A 20,766-nucleotide genomic window follows, 5' to 3' on the forward strand; every position below is an offset into this window, starting at 1 on the left:
TCTTAATAATTCAACGTTTCATACGACTTTATAATATCAAACCTATTTTTTTTTTCTCTTTAAACTTTAGAATGAAAAATAAATAAATGAAAGGATAGAGACGTAAGAATGAACAAACAATATTGACCATAACTTATATGAAAGAGACTTTTAGAGGCCCAGCAAAATAAAACTTTTGACATTGGAAATTTCTTGGAAAAAAAAAAAGGAAACTAAAATAAGTGTTTATAAGAAAATCATACATAGAGTTGGAAATAATTATCCTTCTAATTGAATTATTAAATAGGAAGAAAATGAATTGGAAATCGAGTATACAAAGAGAGTTGAGATGCAACGTAAAATAGGTCGATTTTTCTCTTTTTTGTACGCGATATAATACACGAAGTCTAATTGAGGTCTTTTTTTTTTCCAAACGCACCTCAAGTTTCATTCTGCTCTTCATATAATTATCTAACATTGACCACTCTATCGTAAGTCGTAACCTCGGCTAGTTATACATTGTTATCAGGGGCGAAGCTAGTAAGGATTCATACTCTTTAGCGGAAAACTACACTAGCTAGTTACATGATTTAAATTATTTATTTATTATATATAGTAAATATTGAGCCTGATTCGATCTTTTCATATATTTTTACTCTTTCATATTCTGAACTCAATGAAAATTCTGACTTTGCTGTCGATTATTATTTGAAGGAGTTAAACCATTATTTCTTTGACTACTTTTCTGAATTACCTTTTTTCATTGAATACTACTGTATAAGTTGGAACACATCATCAACTATATAACATGCAGACACATGTTTGGTTTTGATGATTTTTTCCTTGTTTTTAATAATAAATAAATGCAACTAGGAGAAGATATATCCAAAAACTAAAAAGATTTTTTTTAAAAATAAAAATGAAAATATAGAAGTGTTAAAATGGAAGTATGTGGTTGAAAGGACTTTTTAATGCATTGCTGGATAATTACTATAGATGAAAGGGGCTGTGGCCCAATTAAAAAGGACTACTCACTAACACTTGACTTTCGTACGGCACCGTCAAAGAAGGTAGTGTCCGGCATAAGTTCAGTTTCAGAATATTATTTTTCGAGGAGTTTATGATCCATAAATTATGTCCTACAAAACCAAAAATAAGAAAATTGAAAGATAACATCCTTCACAAATAAACTTGCAAGGTATATAAGTTTAGTTTCAGAACTAACGGAAGTTATATACATCCCTTAGTTTGCTAAACTTTTATCGCAGAAATTCTTTAATATCTCTTGTGAATTAGATATTACAGAACTTATGTTAAACACGGCAACATAAAACTTTTACTTGTGAAATTAGGTCATAGTTAAGGATGGTTTAGCTCATAATCTTTTATTAAAAGAGAAGTAGGGATGAAAAATGACGTCCATCAATTTGTGAGGTGAAAATTAAAGATCATTTTATTCTTAATGAGATGATTTATATGACATACTTTTCTTTTTAATCGTTTTTCAAAAGAATGACACGTTTTTATATTTAGTAATAATGTAGTTTTATGTTTTAACGACCATTTTATTCTTAATGAGATGATTTATAGACACACAAATCTATATGACTTATTTTAGATCACAAATTTGTTAAGTTTTTCTTTCTCTTTAAAATTTCGTATCAAATTATATTACATCACATAAATTAGAACGAACGATATTAACTCTACTCAATGCAAAACCGGCCCACTTTTTCCTGGCCCATTTCATACTAATTCTCTGCGACCGTTAGTCTTTTAGGAAAAAAGAAAAAGAAAAAGAAGTCTCAAACTTATGCTTTTTTATCTTTAATTTTTCTTCATTCCATTTTAATTTCAATTGTGAAATCAATTCAAATTAATTAAAACGTGTTTACACATAAATTTCAAAGTAGTTATAAATTCTTTGTACTTTTTTATTCTAATACATGTATGTGGTTTATCTTTTTGACGTTAGTGGGCTTCTAAAATTATTTTTTAAAAATAATGTTACATTTATGTTGACTTCAAATTTATCATGCTACTTTCTTACTTCATGTGTACAAAATGTGGAAAAGAAACATTCTATAGAAAAATTCATTCAATGGAATGTCTTGGATAATTATAAAATTATTAGAGATGCGATGGAAGTAATAGAAGGAACAAATAATTTAAGAGTTTTTCTATTCATATATGTGATTTTTTTCTGAAAGTGTTACATCGAGTTCATAAAATAAAATGTTCATGACACTTAAATGTCTCCCCGTTCTTTAGTTTTCACTAATATTAAGTAAATTAAATTTCTTTTGTGGTGAGATATGTTTAAGAGTTTTCTCAGTTTGGCTAATAGAAAGTCAAATTGAGATGAAACGAGTTAATTTTTGTTGTATACTGAAATCTTATATTCTTTAACCAAATAACTTTTAAAAGGAAAATATGCCTTGGTGTAAACTTGATATATAGTGACCTGTAGATTCTATTTTGAGAGAGTTGAGAATGTATTATAGAATTGAATAGCTTTATACATTTATTTTTTTATAAAGATTCACTTTTGCTATGACCTTTGGTGAATTCTCTTAATCAAGTCATTATGTATGAGTTGTTGGGTTCATTCTTCAACAAGCACATGGTCAAAGCTTTGACTCCTCCAATTGCATAGAATACGTAAGTTAGCGATGCTTTCAGCTACTGGACTTTCGCTATCTAGGATGTAGCATTCATGCGGCTAAAAGGCAATGAATTATCATGCGATGGTGAATTTATGTTAAATGGAAAATATATACTATTTTATAAAACGAGAAAATTTATACAATTCGGTGCTCAAGTGGGGAAAAAATAATTAAATTTAAGGTAATACTTATTATCAATTGCTTTCAAATAGTTTCGAAAAAAGAAATTGCTTTCAAATATTAATGACCAATTCTACATAGCTTAGTTAAGGAAAAAACAACCCTACACAATTCAATTATATATGGATGAGAATAAACACGTAAAATATACTCCCTCTGTCCCTAATTACTTGTCTACTTTTTCTTTTATAGTTGTCCCTAATTACTTGTTCATTTTGACAAATCAAGAAAGGACAATTTTTTTTTACCTATTATATCTTCAATTAAATGACTAATTACTTTGAAAAATGTAGAACTTTTCATCCACTTCATAATTAATAGGGGTAAAATGGTAAACTCATTATGTCATTAGTTATTTTCTTAATAGGTGTGTCAATTCAAAAGTGAACAAGTAAATAGGGACGGAGGGAGAATAAACTTCTTATTTTATAAAATAATAATACACAAACCGACAAAAATAATAAAAGAGACAGCATGGTTCCTAATTTCACTAAAATTCATTCTCTACGACTCTTCCTTGTGCTTGTATTTATTATTATTATTTTTATTTTTTAAATTTTAAATGAATATATTTTTTCTATATTTAGTATTGATTATTTTAATTTCAACAATCGCATAACATGTTTAAAATATTAGACTCAGATATTATTTCTTAAACAGAACAAGATAAAATATTTTAAAATTAAAATTGATATAAAATTTATATTATATTTAATTGACGATATAAATTTATCTATCAGATAAATCAAAAGAATAAAACTTGTTACTTCACCGTTGCCATAGGTGGACCCTCTTCACCACACAACCTTGAATTTCCTTGCACCTTCTTTGCCTTTAGGTTGAAAGTGACAATTTTTTGCATTTTTTAGAATTCCAATTTATCTCTAGTAATTTCATTTATTTATTTCTCGAAATATAAACTTTTATTAAATTGTCTTTTTATCTTTCCCAACATAATTTATTTTAAAGAAAGTTGTACAAATTCATTAGAGATTTACTATTTAAATTGTGATCTTTTGACCATCCTTGTAGGTAGATGCAGAATCACTATTTAAACTATGTGTTCGGTAGACATAAATAATTTATCTAAAACTAAGTTAGTAAGAAACTCACGATCAATCGAAGGAGTAATTGAGTTGTATAGCAGAGGTATCCAATAAGAGAGATCATGAATCAAATCGAATCTAAGTCGTCTTAGTGCTATCCCAAAAAGGTGCTAAGGGATATCCCACTTGGTATCCTTTTCAATCGAACTAATCACATTGAATTTGCTTAGTGAAATTTACACCTCTTTTGTGTACTCATTCAAAAAGTAACAATAATTTATCATTTAGAATTAAAAATTAAAAATCTTGACTCTGCCTATACAGACGATGCAAATAACTAGCATCTTCCTTCTTCTTCTTTTTTGTTGTTAATTATTATAAAGAATAATATATACCCAAATTCCAAAAACATGGGGTAAGTAAAAATGATGAAAAAGTATAGGCGGAAAGTGTATATAAAAAAGGACCAATAATAGCATTTTCTTCTCACATCAACATTCCCCTCTTTGCCTCCTCTGCTTAATTCTTCAATTTCAAAGATAATTGCTGACTCAAACTCTCTTTTTTCTCAAAAATTCCTTCTGTTCCCCTCTCCCTTTTTCAATCAAACTCATCGCATCGAATTTGCTTACTACGATTTACGTCACGTAAATAATGGAAAACAATCACCAGACACAAATTCAGGCCACTAAAACATCAAGATTCAAACGCATATGTGTTTTTTGTGGAAGCAGTCCAGGCAAAAAGCCAAGTTATCAACTTGCTGCTATTCAACTTGGCAATCAACTGGTACGGATTCTTTGAGTTCAACTGAATTATGTATACATATGATAAGATTACATTTTTTAAAATTCGTATACTCTAAATTCTAAATTCATTTCTTTTCATTTTCCGTACGAGTTACAATTGCATGAAAATAAATTTAGACATTAAAAACAGAGACTAATTATCCTCAAATCACACAATTCTTTTTTTTAATCAATCAGATAACACAAATGAAAAGAAATCACCTGATATATTTACTTGCAGTATAAATCACATAATTCTTTTGTTCTTTTTTTTGGGGGATTATCATTTTTTTTTCTTGAAATTCCTATGAGTTTGCAAGATGTATGGAATTCCAAGTACTTAAATTTTCAACTATACTATTGATTATAAAACAGAAAAAATGGAATTAAAGTTAAAAAAATAAATTGTAATTCAATAATTCCTCATTTTTGTGGGCTTTGCATATTAAGAAATCACGTTGGATTAATTATTTGATGTTACAAAATTATAGTAGGTGATGAGTAAGATAAACTTGAGTATTTTCTTTTTTAATTAAATGGGGTTCACGTTGAATATAGTGGGGACTAAGCAATTTAGACAAGCAATGTTTTGTCCTAATTAAAAATATATTTTAAAAAACACTTGTCATAATTATAAATTTAAACTATATATTATATTATTTGTCAGGTTGAAAGGAACATCGACTTGGTTTATGGAGGTGGCAGTGTTGGCTTGATGGGCCTAGTTTCTCAATCAGTTTTTAATGGTGGCCGCCACGTGTTAGGGTACCAATATTTATTTTATTTTTTTAAAAAAAAAATAATAAAATCTTCTTCACTAATATAAAAGTCTTTTTTTTTTCACTTGACAGTGTGATTCCTAAAACTCTTATGCCAAGAGAGGTAATTTGTCTTTTTAACCTTTTAACAATAATAATAACCATTTCTATAGATAATAATTATGTTCTCCAATTAATTGTGTGACTAGTATCTATATTTGGATATATTAATAATATATACATCTAGGTACAAATAAATTTGGTAATTCAGTTTTACCACGGTTTGGTTGGTTCAACTACCGTCTAGTTGGTCCAACCAGACTGTGGTAATATGTCGTTAAAATAAGCTGGATCTAGTTCGTCATGACACCCAATTTTTGGTCTGTATTGAGCCAACCTTATAGGCCAAGCCTATTTTAACGGCTCTAAAGACTAGACTCTTTCACAATGCGATTCAATTTTATTTTTTTAACTCCGTTTTTAATGATATTTTTAAAAATTATAGATTACTGGAGAAAGTGTTGGAGAAGTAAGAGCAGTGTCTGGAATGCATCAAAGAAAAGCAGAAATGGCAAGACAAGCTGATGCATTCATAGCCTTACCAGGTAAAATTAAAAATTTAATTTAATCATTTTGCTAAAATATTTTTATTCTTTTTATAAATCTTGATTTTAAAAAAAATTATCACATCATAGCCTTTTAGTTGTTGTCACATGTATCAATCAACAAAGTAAGTTGACAACCCAAACTATGTCACAAGTATTGAAATAGTCAAAAACAAGCTTAGTCAATTTCCGTGCTAAGTTGATCGAGTTAACTGAGCAGGTGATCTTTCAAAATTAAATTAAAATTCCCTGGATGCTTTTTAAGTCGAACTCAAAATTCACGTCTATCAATTGAGAATTTCCTTATCAACAACAATTACAATGTTAGATTTTATTAATTTCACATCAGTTGCTAATTGGGAGACAGCTAATCGATTTATTAATTTTTGGAAGGTGGCTATGGGACATTGGAAGAACTCCTAGAAGTCATCACTTGGGCTCAACTAGGCATTCATGATAAACCAGTACGATTTCTTGTCTTTTACTCATTTATTTTTGTTTTATTTAATGACAAATTAGGTTTAATTACTAATGACTAATCATATACCCACTATTTTGCTTTTGTCTAATTAATAAGCATGTATCCACTAGTAAATTACTATGTTTGATCGCGAATTTTAAAAGGCAGATAATATACCCACTATTTTGCTTTTGTCTAATTAATAAGCGTGTATGGACCAGTAAATTACTATGTTAGATCGCGAATTTTAAAAGACAGATAATATAGATTTGATTAAGAGAAATTTTGTTTTAATTAAAGTAGGACCATAAGAATTGTTCTCTTGATGTCTCTAATGTCAACAATTAATTATTAATGTCATTTAAGATAACTAATTTAACGTGTGATTTACGTAATATGCAGGTAGGTTTACTTAATGTAGATGGGTACTATAATTCATTATTGTCATTTATAGACAAAGCTGTTGATGAAGGCTTTGTTACACCCTCTGCCCGTCACATCATTATTTCTGCCCCAACTGCCCAAGAACTCATGTCTAAGCTTGAGGTACAACTCATCATTCATCATGCCCGTTTGGCGCGATATTATTATGCATCTACTGACTTAAAATCTTGAACTCATGATTCCTCATGCCCATGTAAGCGACATAATGCATTCACTGATTTAAAAGAACTCCTGAATCATTATGATGATATTGTGCATCTGTTGACTTAAAATTTTGAAATCAACATCTCGAATTTACTATTCATGATTCATCGCGTACATATGACGATACTATTTATTTACTGACTTAAAATCTTGAATTAGCCCTTTTTACATGTTGAATGGTTTTTATTTATAGGATTATGTCCCAAAGCATAATGGGGTGGCACCAAAATTGAGTTGGGAAATGGAGCAACAACTTGGCTACACAACAACAAAATTGGAAATTGCTCGTTGAATATTCAAATGATGGGTAGATTTAATATATATTTATAGAGAAAAATGTAGTAAATTTCTTTGAAGACTTAAATTCATCGATTATGACTTAATTACCATAAGGTAAGATGTTGATGGGAAAAAGCTTCAGAGAATTAATTAATATAATTAGTAGCTTTACAGCAATTTTAACTTGCTGTTTATAATTAGTTGCAAGGGGAAAAAAAATTACGTACTAATTTGTTTAGTGTTGATTCATTTTTGTCCATTAGGCTAATCAAATGCCTAATTAAAACAGGAAAAAGTTGATGTAGTACAAGTAATTGTTTTTTTTTCTGTCTGTATATGATTGTTTGGTAATGTACATTAATTTCTTTGTTATTCTATAGTTAATTGTGTTTACTCTAATGTAAAACGTGTAAGCTTATCTTATGAAATGAAATATAAATATATTTTGGAACAAATTCTTGTTACTTGCATTTGGTGGGAAGGACTTCGATTATTAAATTTTCTTCATCGAAAAATTACACGAGCAACAAAGAAAAAAGTTTTTTTAAATATAATTATTGAATCGTCTTGACATATGAGAAGCTTTAGTATAGCGTCAAGAATGGATTAAAAAAAAGATTTAGATAGAAAGTTTGAATTTCAAGTTAGGATATTCTTATATCTTATTTGAATCTCTTTATTATAATTTCAGATTTTGTTATTATACTTGAGTACGATTATATTTTTCTTTTGTTAATGTGCATGATATGATATTTTGAGAGAGACACATACCACATGATTTATGAGGAAAAAGTAATAATTAGGTTGTGTTACATCAAGTTCCAAAAACTTAGGCAAGGACAATGGATGATGTAGGTAAGAATATTTTTAATTTTTTTACATAATATAAGAGAACAACTTAATTTTGGACTTTCTTTATAAAAAAAATACTAGAAGAGGGATTTTCAAAGTCCACTATGAAAAGTAGAAATCAAAGTGTCAAAAAATTGTTGGAAGTTGAGGAGAGTGGGGCTAAGTCTATAAATAGTTTCTCCCAAAGTTGTTCTCTTGCATATGGCCAACATGTTACATGTATATACAAATTTAGGTGGAAATCTTAGACGAATTCAGAATTTTAAATAATGAGTTCAATAAATTTGTTTATACTGATAAAATTATGAGTATAAATTTAATATTTTAATAGGTTCTTACATATATATATATATATTAATATTTCATGTTGAAAATTATGAGTTAAGATAAACCTGCAGCGAAAAGACTTATGAGATAACACAACACAACATGAGATAGTGTCCCTTCTTTTAACTTTTTAACATATGCATAATGTTAACAGCACCAAAGCCAGAAACAAGATAAGGGTACAACAAAAAACAGTTTTGATTGCATAGATAAACATACTTATCCATTTTGCTAACTTAGTTGGTATACTGATTGATGCCCAACATAAAGTGTTCTTTTTGTTCAATCATGTATACACTTTCATATTTTGGGATTACCTTACCTTCATAGTGGAATGACACCTATGTACTATGTTTGGTTTTGGTCTCTTTCACATCAGCTTGAATTGGACAATTAACATCTTGATAACTTCCATGAAAACTCAAATCATGTTTTCATATGATGGTTTCAATGGAGAATGTGTTTGCACAAGACAACAAGACAAGATTTAACAGATTAAATGGCAAAAAGCAAAGTGGTGTCCGAGACCGGTTCTTTGTTCTTTCAAATCAAAATAAAGGTAGATGGCTAGTTAGTCCAGGTGCACACAAACTGACTCAGACACAACAGTTATGGCCACAACACAAGATGGTTTGCATAACGATTTTGAGCAAAGTAATACTACAAAAACTCTTATGCCTGTTCAGCACATATATTTGATATTAGTACACTAGAACAGTTGATGTGGTACACACTAACATACACACACATATATATATATATATATATAATGCAACCTTTATGTGTTCAAGGAGCTACAAGAAATAAAAAAATATGTATGCATCTACGTACGATGAGGTGGCATACGAATGAAAGGTGGTATCCAGCTCAGGTGAAAGACTGAACCACTGAGGAAGTGGAAACCAAACCAGAAAGAAGGCCAACAATGACAGCACTATTGTATGTGGTTGGCTCTCCTTGAATCGAGTTGTTCCTTGAATCGATATATGTCTCATTAAGAAATGGACCACCAACGAGGGCTCCAGTTGCAACGTTGGGATTTGGTTCAGTTGAGTCTAGATACTTCCAACCTTCTTTGCAATTAGTATCGGCATCTGTAGGAATGGAAGCCCCTCTGTGGTGAACATACTGTGGATATTTGTCCCCATAGCCTACGAGATAACTCATCTTTGCTGGATTGTCGCCCAATACATAATTGGCCTAGAAAAGGTCGGGTACATTTGCAAAATTGTTAGCTACTAAAATCTAAAACAGACCTAGCAAAATATAAGGCGGAGCGGAGGAAAATGATCTATATAGGCAATACCAAATAGTTGGAATTATTTTTTTCTAGAAATCTATTAGTCATTTCAGAAATGTACATACCAATAGTAAGTATAGAGAACTCTAGTACTTCTATTTTTATTTTAAGATCTATTTTTCATAATATTGGACTAGAATGAGCTTAAATGAAGTGACACGAAGAAGGATTCAAATAGCTGGTTTTGTAATTAAGCTTATTGATAAGCATAATATTAAGTATACAAAAAAATGTCTTCTCTGCAAGTAGAAAGACAAGAAATGCACCTGGGACATGGCGAACTTTCTGAGATCAGATGGTGTATATTCATTACCATCACAAGTCATTTTTCCAGTCTTGGAAGTGAGCATATAATCACTGTACACCACAGCTAAGAAGGCAGAGGCTACAGGATGCTGCAACGCGTTCCATTGAGTTATCCATATCAAACCACCTGCATTAACATTTGCTTAAAATGAATAACAAAGACTAAGTACCAGTTGTTTCTGTCTCTACTTCATTGAATTTAGTTCTGGCTAGGGGAAGATTTTCAGCTTTTTCTATTTACTACTCAGACATTTTCGCTCGTTTTATGTTTCAATCATCACTTATAACATTTGTCTTCTATATCACAAGAAATTACAGAGAGTGAAACATAGGTTCAATCTGTAAAATATAGAAGCATTATTTATTCCTTAATGAGGAAAGAAAGTGATCCTTTCCTTTTCCCGATCATAACGAAAACTACTGAACTATGGATGGATAAGATTCTAATAGTAGTATTACTTATCAACAAGAAACAAAGGTCCTAGCAGAACAATAAAAAAAAAGATCCTAGCAGTTACCCCTTCCGCTTCAATTTGTTTAACTGGTTTTGACTTGGCATGGAGTTTAAGAAAGTAAAGAGGACTTCTCCCTACTCTTAATGAAACATTTCCAGTGTAAGTTTGTAATATGTTGACTTATGCAACTCCGACACTTTTAAAATAAAATGCAAGTATCTGCTCAATACTCATAGAAAGGTGTTGATAGGGAAGAAAACAGGAAGAACTCAAATAGAGCTTAATAAAAGAAGCTTAGATGGGTCATTACTATCAGTTCTGCTGGATGTTGCTGTGGGAGATTTTGGTAAGAGACCACACATTACAGCTTCTGCAGTTTTCCTATACTCTTGAAGTGTGTCCGAGTTTGAGACTTTCGAATTAAAGAAGCTGACCCGGGATAAAAGAACCTGCAATAAAAGCAGTAATTGACTTATTCAAGTTGTTTGCTTTGAATAGTTCCATTGTGAAACAACAACAATAAAGTGAGAAATTCACATCCAATAGACACACTGCTTAAATATACCAAGATAAAACTGGTCCATTTAATAACTTTCTATAGCTCCACTTGGACTTTCAAACAGCTGGATTCACAGATATAGTTGCTTGTAAATCAATTATTAGGAAGCATTCAGACATGAGTAAGCTAATAACCTAATACCAGAAGCACTCAGGCATCTCATACGCAAAGTAAAAATACCTGGGTACCAGCTAGCTTGTTATCCCAGCTAAACCAAGTTGGATTTCCAAAATTACCAAAAGAATCTGCATTTTTCCCAGTCGCGTAATCAAAATATGTTTGATCCCCAGTTGCATGATATAGCCAACTTGCTGCCCACAAGAGCTCATCTCCATATCCAGTTGAATTGTAATATGTTGCGACTTCAGGAATATTTTCACTGTAGGTACCTCTATATCTATCAGCAAAAGTAAACAACTGTTTAGCATGCTTAAGAAGGTTACTTGAGTATCCTGAGTTCTTCGACTTGAACACCAGGGATGCTGCTGCCATAGCTGCTGCAGTTTCAGCTGCAACTTCTGTTCCAGGGGTAGAAGCATTTATCTGAATAAGAGGCCTCGCCTCAGTTATGTCCTCGGGTCTGTCCCAACATTTATGGTCAGCATTAGCATCACCCACCTGCCAAAGAGTCTAACTTGTGAAACAAACACTAAGACACGTTTGATTATTTGAAGCATCACCATGATTCACATTCAAAAACTGAGATAAGCATTGTTGAACAACTAAAAAAGTCAAATACAATATGAACCAGACCACTTGATGCAAACTCAATTTCTCCTATATGATATTGACAAGAAATGGAAATGTCATAATGAGATGAACTGGAGCTTAGACATCTTTCTTTTCACATTAGAAAATACATATCGACATCTTATCAAATCACTTGTATTAAATGGTGTAAACCCTTAGCTTTAAATACTAAATACAAGGCAAAAAACATGAAATAAAGACATTTCTCCTCTGCACCATGAAAAATGTAGTAATATACTACATGAACTCTTTTACTAAATCCATTATGCAAACTTGTTCTTGCTCTGTGACCTAAGACTCAGTCAATTTCCTTGTTTTCACTTTAACTTGAATTCGTGTAAATAATTTCCGTTAAGAACAAGGAAGTTTCACAATGGAGGTCTCTAAATATCAGCACTCTTCCTAAAGTAAGACCCAAGTTCCACATTCCAGCAAGCTATTCAGACATTAAAAGCATGCGTCAAACAAATTTGTAGCATAAAGAGGGAAGGAAGGATAAAGGAAGCTTACAAGTCTTGAATGCAGCAGCAGCAAGAAAAACGTACTAGAAAGAGAAAACTGAGACAAACCTGAATATAAAGAACATTATCTTTTGGATGACAATTGATAAGATAGTCCGTAATCCATTTGAGTGAGTCTTGAGCAGGTTCCAACTGGCCCACACCTTTCATCTGATCACCATACTCAAGGATGGCCCATGACAACACAGTGGCAGTGTAAGCCATTGGGAAATTAAATTTCATGTGGTCGCCAGCATCATACATTCCTTGACTGAGGTCTAACTTTTCTTGACTTCCATCTTTGATGGCTGAATCGCCTCTCCATGGTATCTTATTATTTACCAATTTCCCAGCTGAAACATTATGAGATTTTACCCTTATGAAAATGAGCCCAACAGATATATTCAAAAGAACAAAACTAGAAAAGTTTCCAAGAAAACAAGTTACAACAAGCAATGTCACTTTCTATGGTGAACTACTTCCAGCATTCTCCATTAACTCTGATGAAGACATGAAGTCGTGATTTTGCTTTTAAGTAACTTAAGATGAATGGTTAAGTTTTTCAACGATCTTTTTTGTTTTTTGAAAAGAGCTTTGCCAAGTTTGATAACAATACACTGAATCCATGATATCATGACCATGGGACCTCGTCTAAAATTTGAAGCAGACAAGGCAATGACACCAGCACATTTGGACCTTGTTCCGCATTATAAGGAGACAGAGTTTAGACAGCTAATAAGTTCCCTAATCACACTCATCCTATAGGGTACATTTCAGGACACAGAGAGTTTAGAAAGCTAATAAGTTCATTAACCTCACTCATCCCATAGGTACACTTTCACCACAAATCCTTCTACAGCAGCGTGCAGGCAAGACAATACTCACAGCTAGCTGCTCGGACTCTTCAAAAAATGTCGATGGGCGCATGTCAGATCCTCCAAAAGTAGTGCATTTTTGGAGGATCTGACACGGGTGCGGCAACAATTTTGAGAGTCTGAACAACTTTGCCTCACAGAGCATTAGTGACGATCCATCATCTTACCGACTTTAATAGTAGAAAAATTGAAGTGCCACTTAAACTAAGAGTTTAGCCACCAACATAAATATAAAATCTTTAGCAAATAGCGAAATGAACATTCAAGACATTATGAAATGCAACATCCATATGAAATATCCAAACCATTATGACACAACACAAATCTTGGACATAATTAACAGTATAAGAAACAAAATGTACAACAACAACAACAACATTCGCAATGTAATCCTACAAGTGGAGTCTGGAGACAACTAAAGCAAATGAAATCATGACAAAATACTATAGAAAGCATAACAAACATTATGGAAAAAACAACAACCACCACAACAAAATGTATTTTAAAAAAATGGAAAGAACTAAAAATTTACTCCTTTTCAGTACTATATCAAACAAGTAAGCTGCATTTATGAAAAATGAAAATCTTTCAACAGGATATCCAAATAACAAGCACAAAACATCACAAAACACAAAACCCAACTTCAAAATATCACAAGGGACTTTACATTTTTGGACATCAAAGAACTGCATTGCAATTTTCAGAGCATCTCCATATTTCTTTTCAGAAGCACCAGAAGCAGCATCTGAGCTAGAATCTTTATGCTTCTTCATAACAAGTACCACAATGGCTCCAGCAGCCGCAGCAGCCACTATCAAAACTATAATCCATCCACACCAACCCCCTTTTTTTGATTTCTCTCCCATCCTTATTCACCTCAACAAATTTACCTGCACAATTATCATCAAGAAACCATAAAAATTCAATCTTTATCATTCAGATCTCATAAAAATTTAATCTTTTCAAACAAATATCAATTAAATGAAGAAAATGAGAAAAAGGGTAAGTTTTAAAACCTGATTTAGTGATCCCGCATACAACAATGCGGGACTATATGGCTGAAAAACTTCTTCTTTTTGATAGGCAATGCAGGTGAAAAGAATACAAAAGAAGAAGAAATTTGGAGAGATTGAAGAAGAAAATAATGGAGAAAATTTAGGGTGAAAAATGAAAATGGTTAATTAAAAGAAGAGAGATTTGAGGTAGATGAGGGATAGAACAGGGCACCGACAATATTCTTATGAAGATGATGATTATTTTGTCTTCAGATTTCAAGATGTTTTTCTTCACAATTTGGAATAATGACGATTATGCCATTGTTTTTTTTTGGAGAGATTTAGGGAGGAAAATAATTGACTTTGGTTTTAGGAAAATCTTAACCAACCAACCACCTTTGAAAATGTAATGAAAAATCCTTAGACCAAGTTTGGATAGTAGAAATATAAGGAGGGTATCAAATAGAAATTAATTTGCCATTTTTTTTTGTTGGTAGGATAGAAACATAGTCTTTGACTCAAATCATAAATTTCGTGATTGGTTGACTCGATTATTCTTGATCTCCCGTTAGTAGTGCTTGACTTTTGAAAAAAAATTAAAAAGAGTACTCTAGTGTTAGATCTTTAGATCTTGAATAAGAAGTCTATGAAATCGCATATTTCTATTCTAAAGTTTAAAAAAAAAAACGAAACGAAATTATATCAATATTATTATTGTTCAAAATAAGTAGAATACCTAGCATTCTAAACTAATGAGGCAATTAATTTATAAGATTAATGGAAGAATTTTTTTTATTGGTTTCTCTAGAATTAATAAAATAATAACTTTTTTGAATACAAAACTAATTAAAACCTTCTTTATTTTAAACACTATAGATGACATATTTAAATTTTGAGAATTAAATCGTCATTAATTGAAAGTTCTTTACTTCTAGATGAAAATTTGAATCAGTCCAAACTTTCATACAAATGATTGGGTTATTATTAAACACACACGGTGGAAAATAAAAAATATAATATATATATATATATACAATTTTATAGTAAGCTTTCTTATGAAATTTTGGGGTTCTTTTTTTAAGAACTTCCAATCAAATGATTGGGTTATTATTAAACATAATTAATTAAAATGCTGTTGCCTTGTTGGGGGTGTTTTGGGGCAAATCGTAATTTTATTCGATTGGTACTTCATGTGCATCGAAAGCTACTTAACATTAGTAGTGTCAGTTGGCCACAAAAAGAAAAAGAAATATTGTAATTTGATACTTGACAATTGTCCACTCATAAGTTAAAAAAAGGAAAAATTAAAAAATTAATGATTCGTGATTGTCACGTACTTTCATCCAAACACTTTAGACGAAATAATAATAATGATGTGGCATATATTTATCTAACATGGAGTTGCGATTGAGTAATATGTAAAGTTTTGTGTTTAAAATACTTGTTTTGATCATGTTTATTGGATCGAGATGAAATCAAAATGATAGTTTAGAACAAGTATAGGAATATCTCATATCATTCCGTTTATTACCACATCATTGAATCAGTCTTATTTATCACTTCAAGCACACAATTCCTTATAGAATCAAGTTGATTCACAATAATATGTATATTCGTAAAAAGTAAAAAAGATCAGTTTATTTTAAAATAAAATAAAATATTATAATTTTTTTAAATTTCTGGCCAAATTTTCTGGCTATTTAGTATTACCGATACGTATTTTGTAAATTCGGATGGTATTTGACGGTAATATCAGTTGTTACATAACAATTTATCAGTAAACTGTCATTGTCTTTATTGTTTCACTATTGCTATACATCCAACAACTACAATAAATAGAGTTCCTTGCATGATGCAATCAATTAATGCACTAGATTTTATGTTACACCTAACATAAGTTCTGGTAGCATTGATGGGAAATTGGGAATATACTTGAAAGGAGTTAATTATGAATTATGATAGTACATTAGCAATTCACATAATTTTTATTTTAAAAAAAGAAGAAGATATAATATGAATGAAACATTTAACCATTATATGGTTGATGAACTCTACAATTTGTTATATGAATCCTTATTGACAAGATTTCTCCATTTAATTAATTATATTAATTGGAAGAAAAGACATTTTACCTAGATGTTCCCTAACTCATCAGCATTAGCCAACCATGAATCATAGTGTGTACAAATAGTTACACAATGGACTGCTATAACTTGACAAAATGGGTTGCTCAGATCATAAGCATCCTCTACCTCTAACCTTAAGATCGTAGGTTCAAACAAGGGAGCAGGTGGGAGCTCGTAGGAAGGAATGAAGAAAAAATAGAAACCACCTCCAATCTTAAGGTTGTGGATTCAAATCACCAATGGAGCAAAAAGGTGGAAGCTCCTCACAAAAAGTATAAAAAAAAGAGACCAATCACTTGCAAACCAAAATATTTGATATAAAGTATTAAGAATACTTGTGAAAGATAACAAAAATAATCAACAATCTTAAATTCAAGAATTCTTGAAAATATGTCAAGTCACTAGAACATGGGAAGAGTTTACAAAGCAAAATATATATCATAGTTATCTAATGCCTAAATAAATAGTCACCAAAAAGAATGGAATGGTACAAAGGCAACACAGGAATACAACATTTGCTATTGCAATCCTGTGATAAGTTTTCTAAAGCCCATAAAATTCCAGCATTTCTTCTTCAACAGGGTGTGTTTTGCCAACTATGACTAAGCAATGCAATGGCGGCCCAAAGTCGACTGTTAGAAGTTGCTTCATTGAACCAGCAACCACCTTCTGGTCTTCACTCCCCAACCGTGCAAAACCAACGCAAATTGTATTTTCACCGTATACTGTAATTTTGAAAACGTGAAGCAAAATGAAACGTTAGTCACTATAAATGTCAAACGTTCTTTATAACTATAAATGCCATAAAGTCGAGGCTAAAACAAAACCAGATGTCAATTATACACAAGAAGTATGCCATGTTTGTAAATAAGGCGTAGGTTAGAGGCATATCTAAACCATATCCATTATCATACTAGTTCGCTTCAAATTGAGCTCATAAAAGCAGGAAAATGACTTGCAACCTCTCTTAGTCATGTCAAGGGAAATTATCATGTGGATGTTGTACAGGCATGTTTGGCAAACATTTACAGAAGCAGTACGGATTCTGTTTTTCGCTGTAGAAGAGAGAATGCTTGAACTGTAAATGAGATTTATGTCGAATTAAACACAAAGAGGGGGTCTCACAAGGACAGGTCTTCAAATTCTGTATTAAGTAAATCACATCTTGATCACACAAAGTGAAGTACTGCAAACTTGGACAAACTAAGGGAAATAGGCTATTAACAGTCCCTCCCCTCATCCCTACCCCAAAACCCCCCGAAGAAAAAATAAATTTAGGATGAAGTCTAATACTAGCCAATTGCCAGAGAGCCAAGATAGCTTCTGATGAAGGATTGCCATTTTGTCAAGCAAAAACATAAACTCGTGAACATACCAGATTCTCCACGGGCTTCTTCAACCTCTAAGAGCTGCTCGATTGCTGTGTTAACTGTCATAAACCTGGGTGGTTCATACTGCTTCTTTCCTCTGAGAATAACATCAGGGTCACCTACCACTTCAAGTAATTCGTCTAAGAATAAATGGAAACAATATTGAAGTCTAACCTGCAAAGAGACTCAATGGTGGGTTCTTTCACTCGTATATCTGCAAATCAGAAGATGAAGATGCAATTAAATGGAGAATGCTGCACAAAAAATAAGGCAATAGAAGATCGATCAAGTACTTCTGTAACCCCACAAGTCACCAGCAAAGTAATACATAAACTTAACTAGAAACATCTAATTTCATGTGGCGTATCCAACTATCTATTGCTAGCACTACAATGGTGTTTAATGGTTGAGAACGAACCCTCTGAAAACTAGTCCAGAAGTATGCTGGGTGAAAATATTCCACTAAGAAGCAAAAGATGAAATACCGTCAACTGAAGTATTTTTGATTGGTAAAAGGGGGAAGAATGGCAACTGAAAATTTATTGTCATATATATGGTAATACATTACTCATGATGAAGCCAAATAGGGGATGGTCTATTGGTTGAGGAAGTAAGAAGAATGAGAGTCATTAAGCTTTTTATCATCCTTGCATCAAGCTATTTTCCACGGAACCTCCCCTACGGTATTGTCACTGCAGTAGCATGGGAGTAACAGGATGTTATGCCAACTGCACATTTTTTTGATGACCAACTGCACATTTTTTGTGTGCCCATATGCTAACCTTGACAGGCAAGATTACCTTGATAACATGTGCCAGTGAACTGAATAGGCAGCTCAGTCGTTTAGTCACAGATGGCAGAAGTTGCCCCAGACACCACAAATATAAGAACAAACAAAGTAGTTAAATAGCCACTTACCTAACAAGCAGAGCGTGTGTAGTCCAAGCTTTCGGTTTTCTCTAATCTTCTCATAGAAACTATCAGGCCTCCAGGTTTCAGTGAAGAACGGTATGGAAACTGTCTCTCCATAATGGTAGAGCTGTAAGCCACACACTCCAACAGCATTCATCACAGATGCATTGTGTATCACCTTAACATCCACACCCAGCTTCTTAGCACGGACAACAATATCAGTGTGGGTTGTGGCTCTGTATTGATGAACATAGACATATGATGGAGAGAAAAGGAAGTAGATAAGTGAAAGAACATCTACAGGTCAACATGAAAAGAACCATCTTTGCATTTTTACTTCTTTATTAAATCCATAAACAAAACAAGACATTTGAAAATATTCTCCTCCTAAGGAAGATGACCCAATTAAGCCTTTGCTAACATAAATCAACAAAGTTCATCATTTTAGAGAAATTCCACAAGTCATTCCATACTTCTGCGTATCCTGGAATGAGAGTCTCGACATAACATTAACATGATTTCTCTTATAAGCTATGTTGCTCGGACTCTTCAAATATGTCAAGGGGTGTGTGTGGGATTCGCCAAAAGTAGTGTATTTTTGGAGAATCTGACACGGGTGCGGCATCGAAAGTGAAGAGTCCGCGCAACTTAGCTTATAAGCGATTTCAACTGTCAATTAAAGTTCCAAATAGAAGGCATAACTAATATTGAAAGAGAAATGCATTAACATAGATTTTAAAACAATACGAAGGTCCTTATTCCAAACACTCTTCCTAACTTTGAAGGATAAATTACTGATAATTTACTTGGTATTTTGCAACAAAGTTCAATGATTTGCTAGCGTATGATATAAACTTAAAGAAGCAGCAACTTATTGTTCTCGATTTTACAAAATCGAGGTGAATGTTCACTTAAAAATAGGTACAACCATTCATAACCTATCTACTTCTTTGCAAAATTGACCACTACAAAGTGAAACAAGATTGAACAAAGCAACAAGAACTGACCTAATACTTGGGAGAGTAGGGTGTACGCAGACCTTATCCCTACTTTACAAGGTAGAGAGGATGTTTCCAAAAGACCCACGACTCAATTAACGCAAATCAAAGAACATACAAAAGGAAAGAAATACAGCATGTACCGGAGTAAGCATTATACCATATAGGGAACCAACAAAGTCATGTGATAGCCAAAACACAAGACACAAAGGGTAGCAACATAAACCGCAAGACAAGAAACTATGCAAAAAACTGCTAATTCTGCTGATACCAAAGGAGAAACAGCTACAGGAGCCATACTACCCCAAACTAACCTGTAGGAAAGCAAGACAACCCTCGCCTAACTACTAACCTTCTATCCCAACCAAGATAAAAAATTGACACCAACTAAAAGTTTAAATATCCAAAAGGGTCGTCATTATCCAAATATATAAGCATATCAAAAAAATGAAGAATACCCAAATGGATCACCAACAACTAGAAAAGCCACGTCAGAAGATTTAGCTTCATTAAGGATCTCATCAGCTTTCTCCTCTACCATTTCCCTATCAGCTAGTGTAATTGATCTTCCATAAAGATTTTCCTGAAAAAAGATCAGAACTTTATCATCAAAATCACTTTTTTTCCCTTACTGACTGAAAGTTGAAAAAATTACAAGAAAAGACAGTAGCTTTTTTCGAACCAGATTGGAAAGGCCATTTGGAGAAAGCCCAAAAGAGAGAAGTGAAGTGTAAGCTTCCATGTATACTTTGCTGCATTTTTTTACTGCTTCAAGACCTTTCAAAGTTATATCTTTATCATCCCCCAATCCAAGACCAATTATATACAGCATGATTCTCCCTTCACTTCACTTCACTTTTAATCCAAAATATACTTCAAATTAGTGATGCTGATTCACAAGTTCCACTACGAGATACAGAGGAAGCAGTTCTTTTTTCCAGTTGGGACGAGGGAGACGATGAATTTAAACCCTAGTGAAAACTTGTAAATTGAAAATTTGGATTTATTTAATAATTTGTAGAGTTTGAAACA

The 20,766-nt window shown here is 32.2% G+C and overlaps 3 protein-coding genes across 3 annotated transcripts; 1 reads left to right on the plus strand and 2 right to left on the minus strand.

Moving 5' to 3' along the window:
- The first annotated feature begins 4,260 nt into the window (after positions 1-4,260).
- LOC102592408 (cytokinin riboside 5'-monophosphate phosphoribohydrolase LOG1-like) lies at positions 4,261-7,781 on the plus strand. Its single transcript, XM_006341971.2, has 7 exons — positions 4,261-4,660; positions 5,327-5,424; positions 5,511-5,541; positions 5,923-6,022; positions 6,416-6,486; positions 6,885-7,028; positions 7,324-7,781. The coding sequence occupies exons 1-7, from the start codon at positions 4,526-4,528 to the stop codon at positions 7,420-7,422; spliced, it is 678 nt and encodes a 225-aa protein (XP_006342033.1). The 5' UTR covers positions 4,261-4,525; the 3' UTR covers positions 7,423-7,781.
- Positions 7,782-9,246: 1,465 nt separating this feature from the next.
- LOC102592746 (endoglucanase 10) lies at positions 9,247-14,719 on the minus strand. The gene is made up of 7 exons (XM_006341972.2): positions 14,350-14,719; positions 14,001-14,223; positions 12,528-12,811; positions 11,389-11,826; positions 10,960-11,098; positions 10,155-10,321; positions 9,247-9,788 (listed from the first exon to the last, which is right to left on the minus strand). Exons 2-7 carry the CDS (start codon positions 14,197-14,199, stop codon positions 9,456-9,458), a joined length of 1,560 nt encoding a protein of 519 aa, XP_006342034.1. The 5' UTR covers positions 14,200-14,223; positions 14,350-14,719; the 3' UTR covers positions 9,247-9,455.
- A 2,080-nt stretch (positions 14,720-16,799) lies between these two features.
- LOC102593085 (probable diphthine methyl ester synthase) lies at positions 16,800-20,697 on the minus strand. The gene is made up of 6 exons (XM_006341973.2): positions 20,417-20,697; positions 20,193-20,317; positions 18,743-18,972; positions 17,999-18,038; positions 17,830-17,921; positions 16,800-17,179 (listed from the first exon to the last, which is right to left on the minus strand). The coding sequence occupies exons 1-6, from the start codon at positions 20,564-20,566 to the stop codon at positions 16,998-17,000; spliced, it is 819 nt and encodes a 272-aa protein (XP_006342035.1). The 5' UTR covers positions 20,567-20,697; the 3' UTR covers positions 16,800-16,997.
- Between the last annotated feature and the right edge of the window lie 69 nt (positions 20,698-20,766).

Source organism: Solanum tuberosum, unplaced genomic scaffold (genome assembly GCF_000226075.1).
Source record: "Solanum tuberosum cultivar DM 1-3 516 R44 unplaced genomic scaffold, SolTub_3.0 scf00032, whole genome shotgun sequence".
In the NCBI taxonomy this organism is placed as follows: domain Eukaryota; kingdom Viridiplantae; phylum Streptophyta; class Magnoliopsida; order Solanales; family Solanaceae; genus Solanum; species Solanum tuberosum.

What these genes read in the sequence shown, in the direction of transcription:
- LOC102592746 (XM_006341972.2), bottom strand. Translation starts at nt 14,199, where the DNA reads ATGGGAGAGAAATCAAAAAAAGGGGGTTGGTGTGGATGGATTATAGTT. An exon ending in AACATCCAGCAGAACTGATA is followed by an intron (nt 10,322 to 10,959) that starts GTAATGACCCAT and finishes ATGTTAATGCAG; the next exon opens with GTGGTTTGATATGGATAACT. An exon ending in GAAAGTTCGCCATGTCCCAG is followed by an intron (nt 9,789 to 10,154) that starts GTGCATTTCTTG and finishes GACCTTTTCTAG; the next exon opens with GCCAATTATGTATTGGGCGA.
- LOC102592408 (XM_006341971.2), top strand. Translation starts at nt 4,526, where the DNA reads ATGGAAAACAATCACCAGACACAAATTCAGGCCACTAAAACATCAAGA. An exon ending in GGTGGCCGCCACGTGTTAGG is followed by an intron (nt 5,425 to 5,510) that starts GTACCAATATTT and finishes TTCACTTGACAG; the next exon opens with TGTGATTCCTAAAACTCTTA. An exon ending in AACTCATGTCTAAGCTTGAG is followed by an intron (nt 7,029 to 7,323) that starts GTACAACTCATC and finishes TTTTATTTATAG; the next exon opens with GATTATGTCCCAAAGCATAA.
- LOC102593085 (XM_006341973.2), bottom strand. Translation starts at nt 20,566, where the DNA reads ATGCTGTATATAATTGGTCTTGGATTGGGGGATGATAAAGATATAACT. An exon ending in GTTGTTGGTGATCCATTTGG is followed by an intron (nt 18,973 to 20,192) that starts GTATTCTTCATT and finishes TCATCAATACAG; the next exon opens with AGCCACAACCCACACTGATA. An exon ending in ACACACGCTCTGCTTGTTAG is followed by an intron (nt 18,039 to 18,742) that starts GTAAGTGGCTAT and finishes TCTGATTTGCAG; the next exon opens with ATATACGAGTGAAAGAACCC.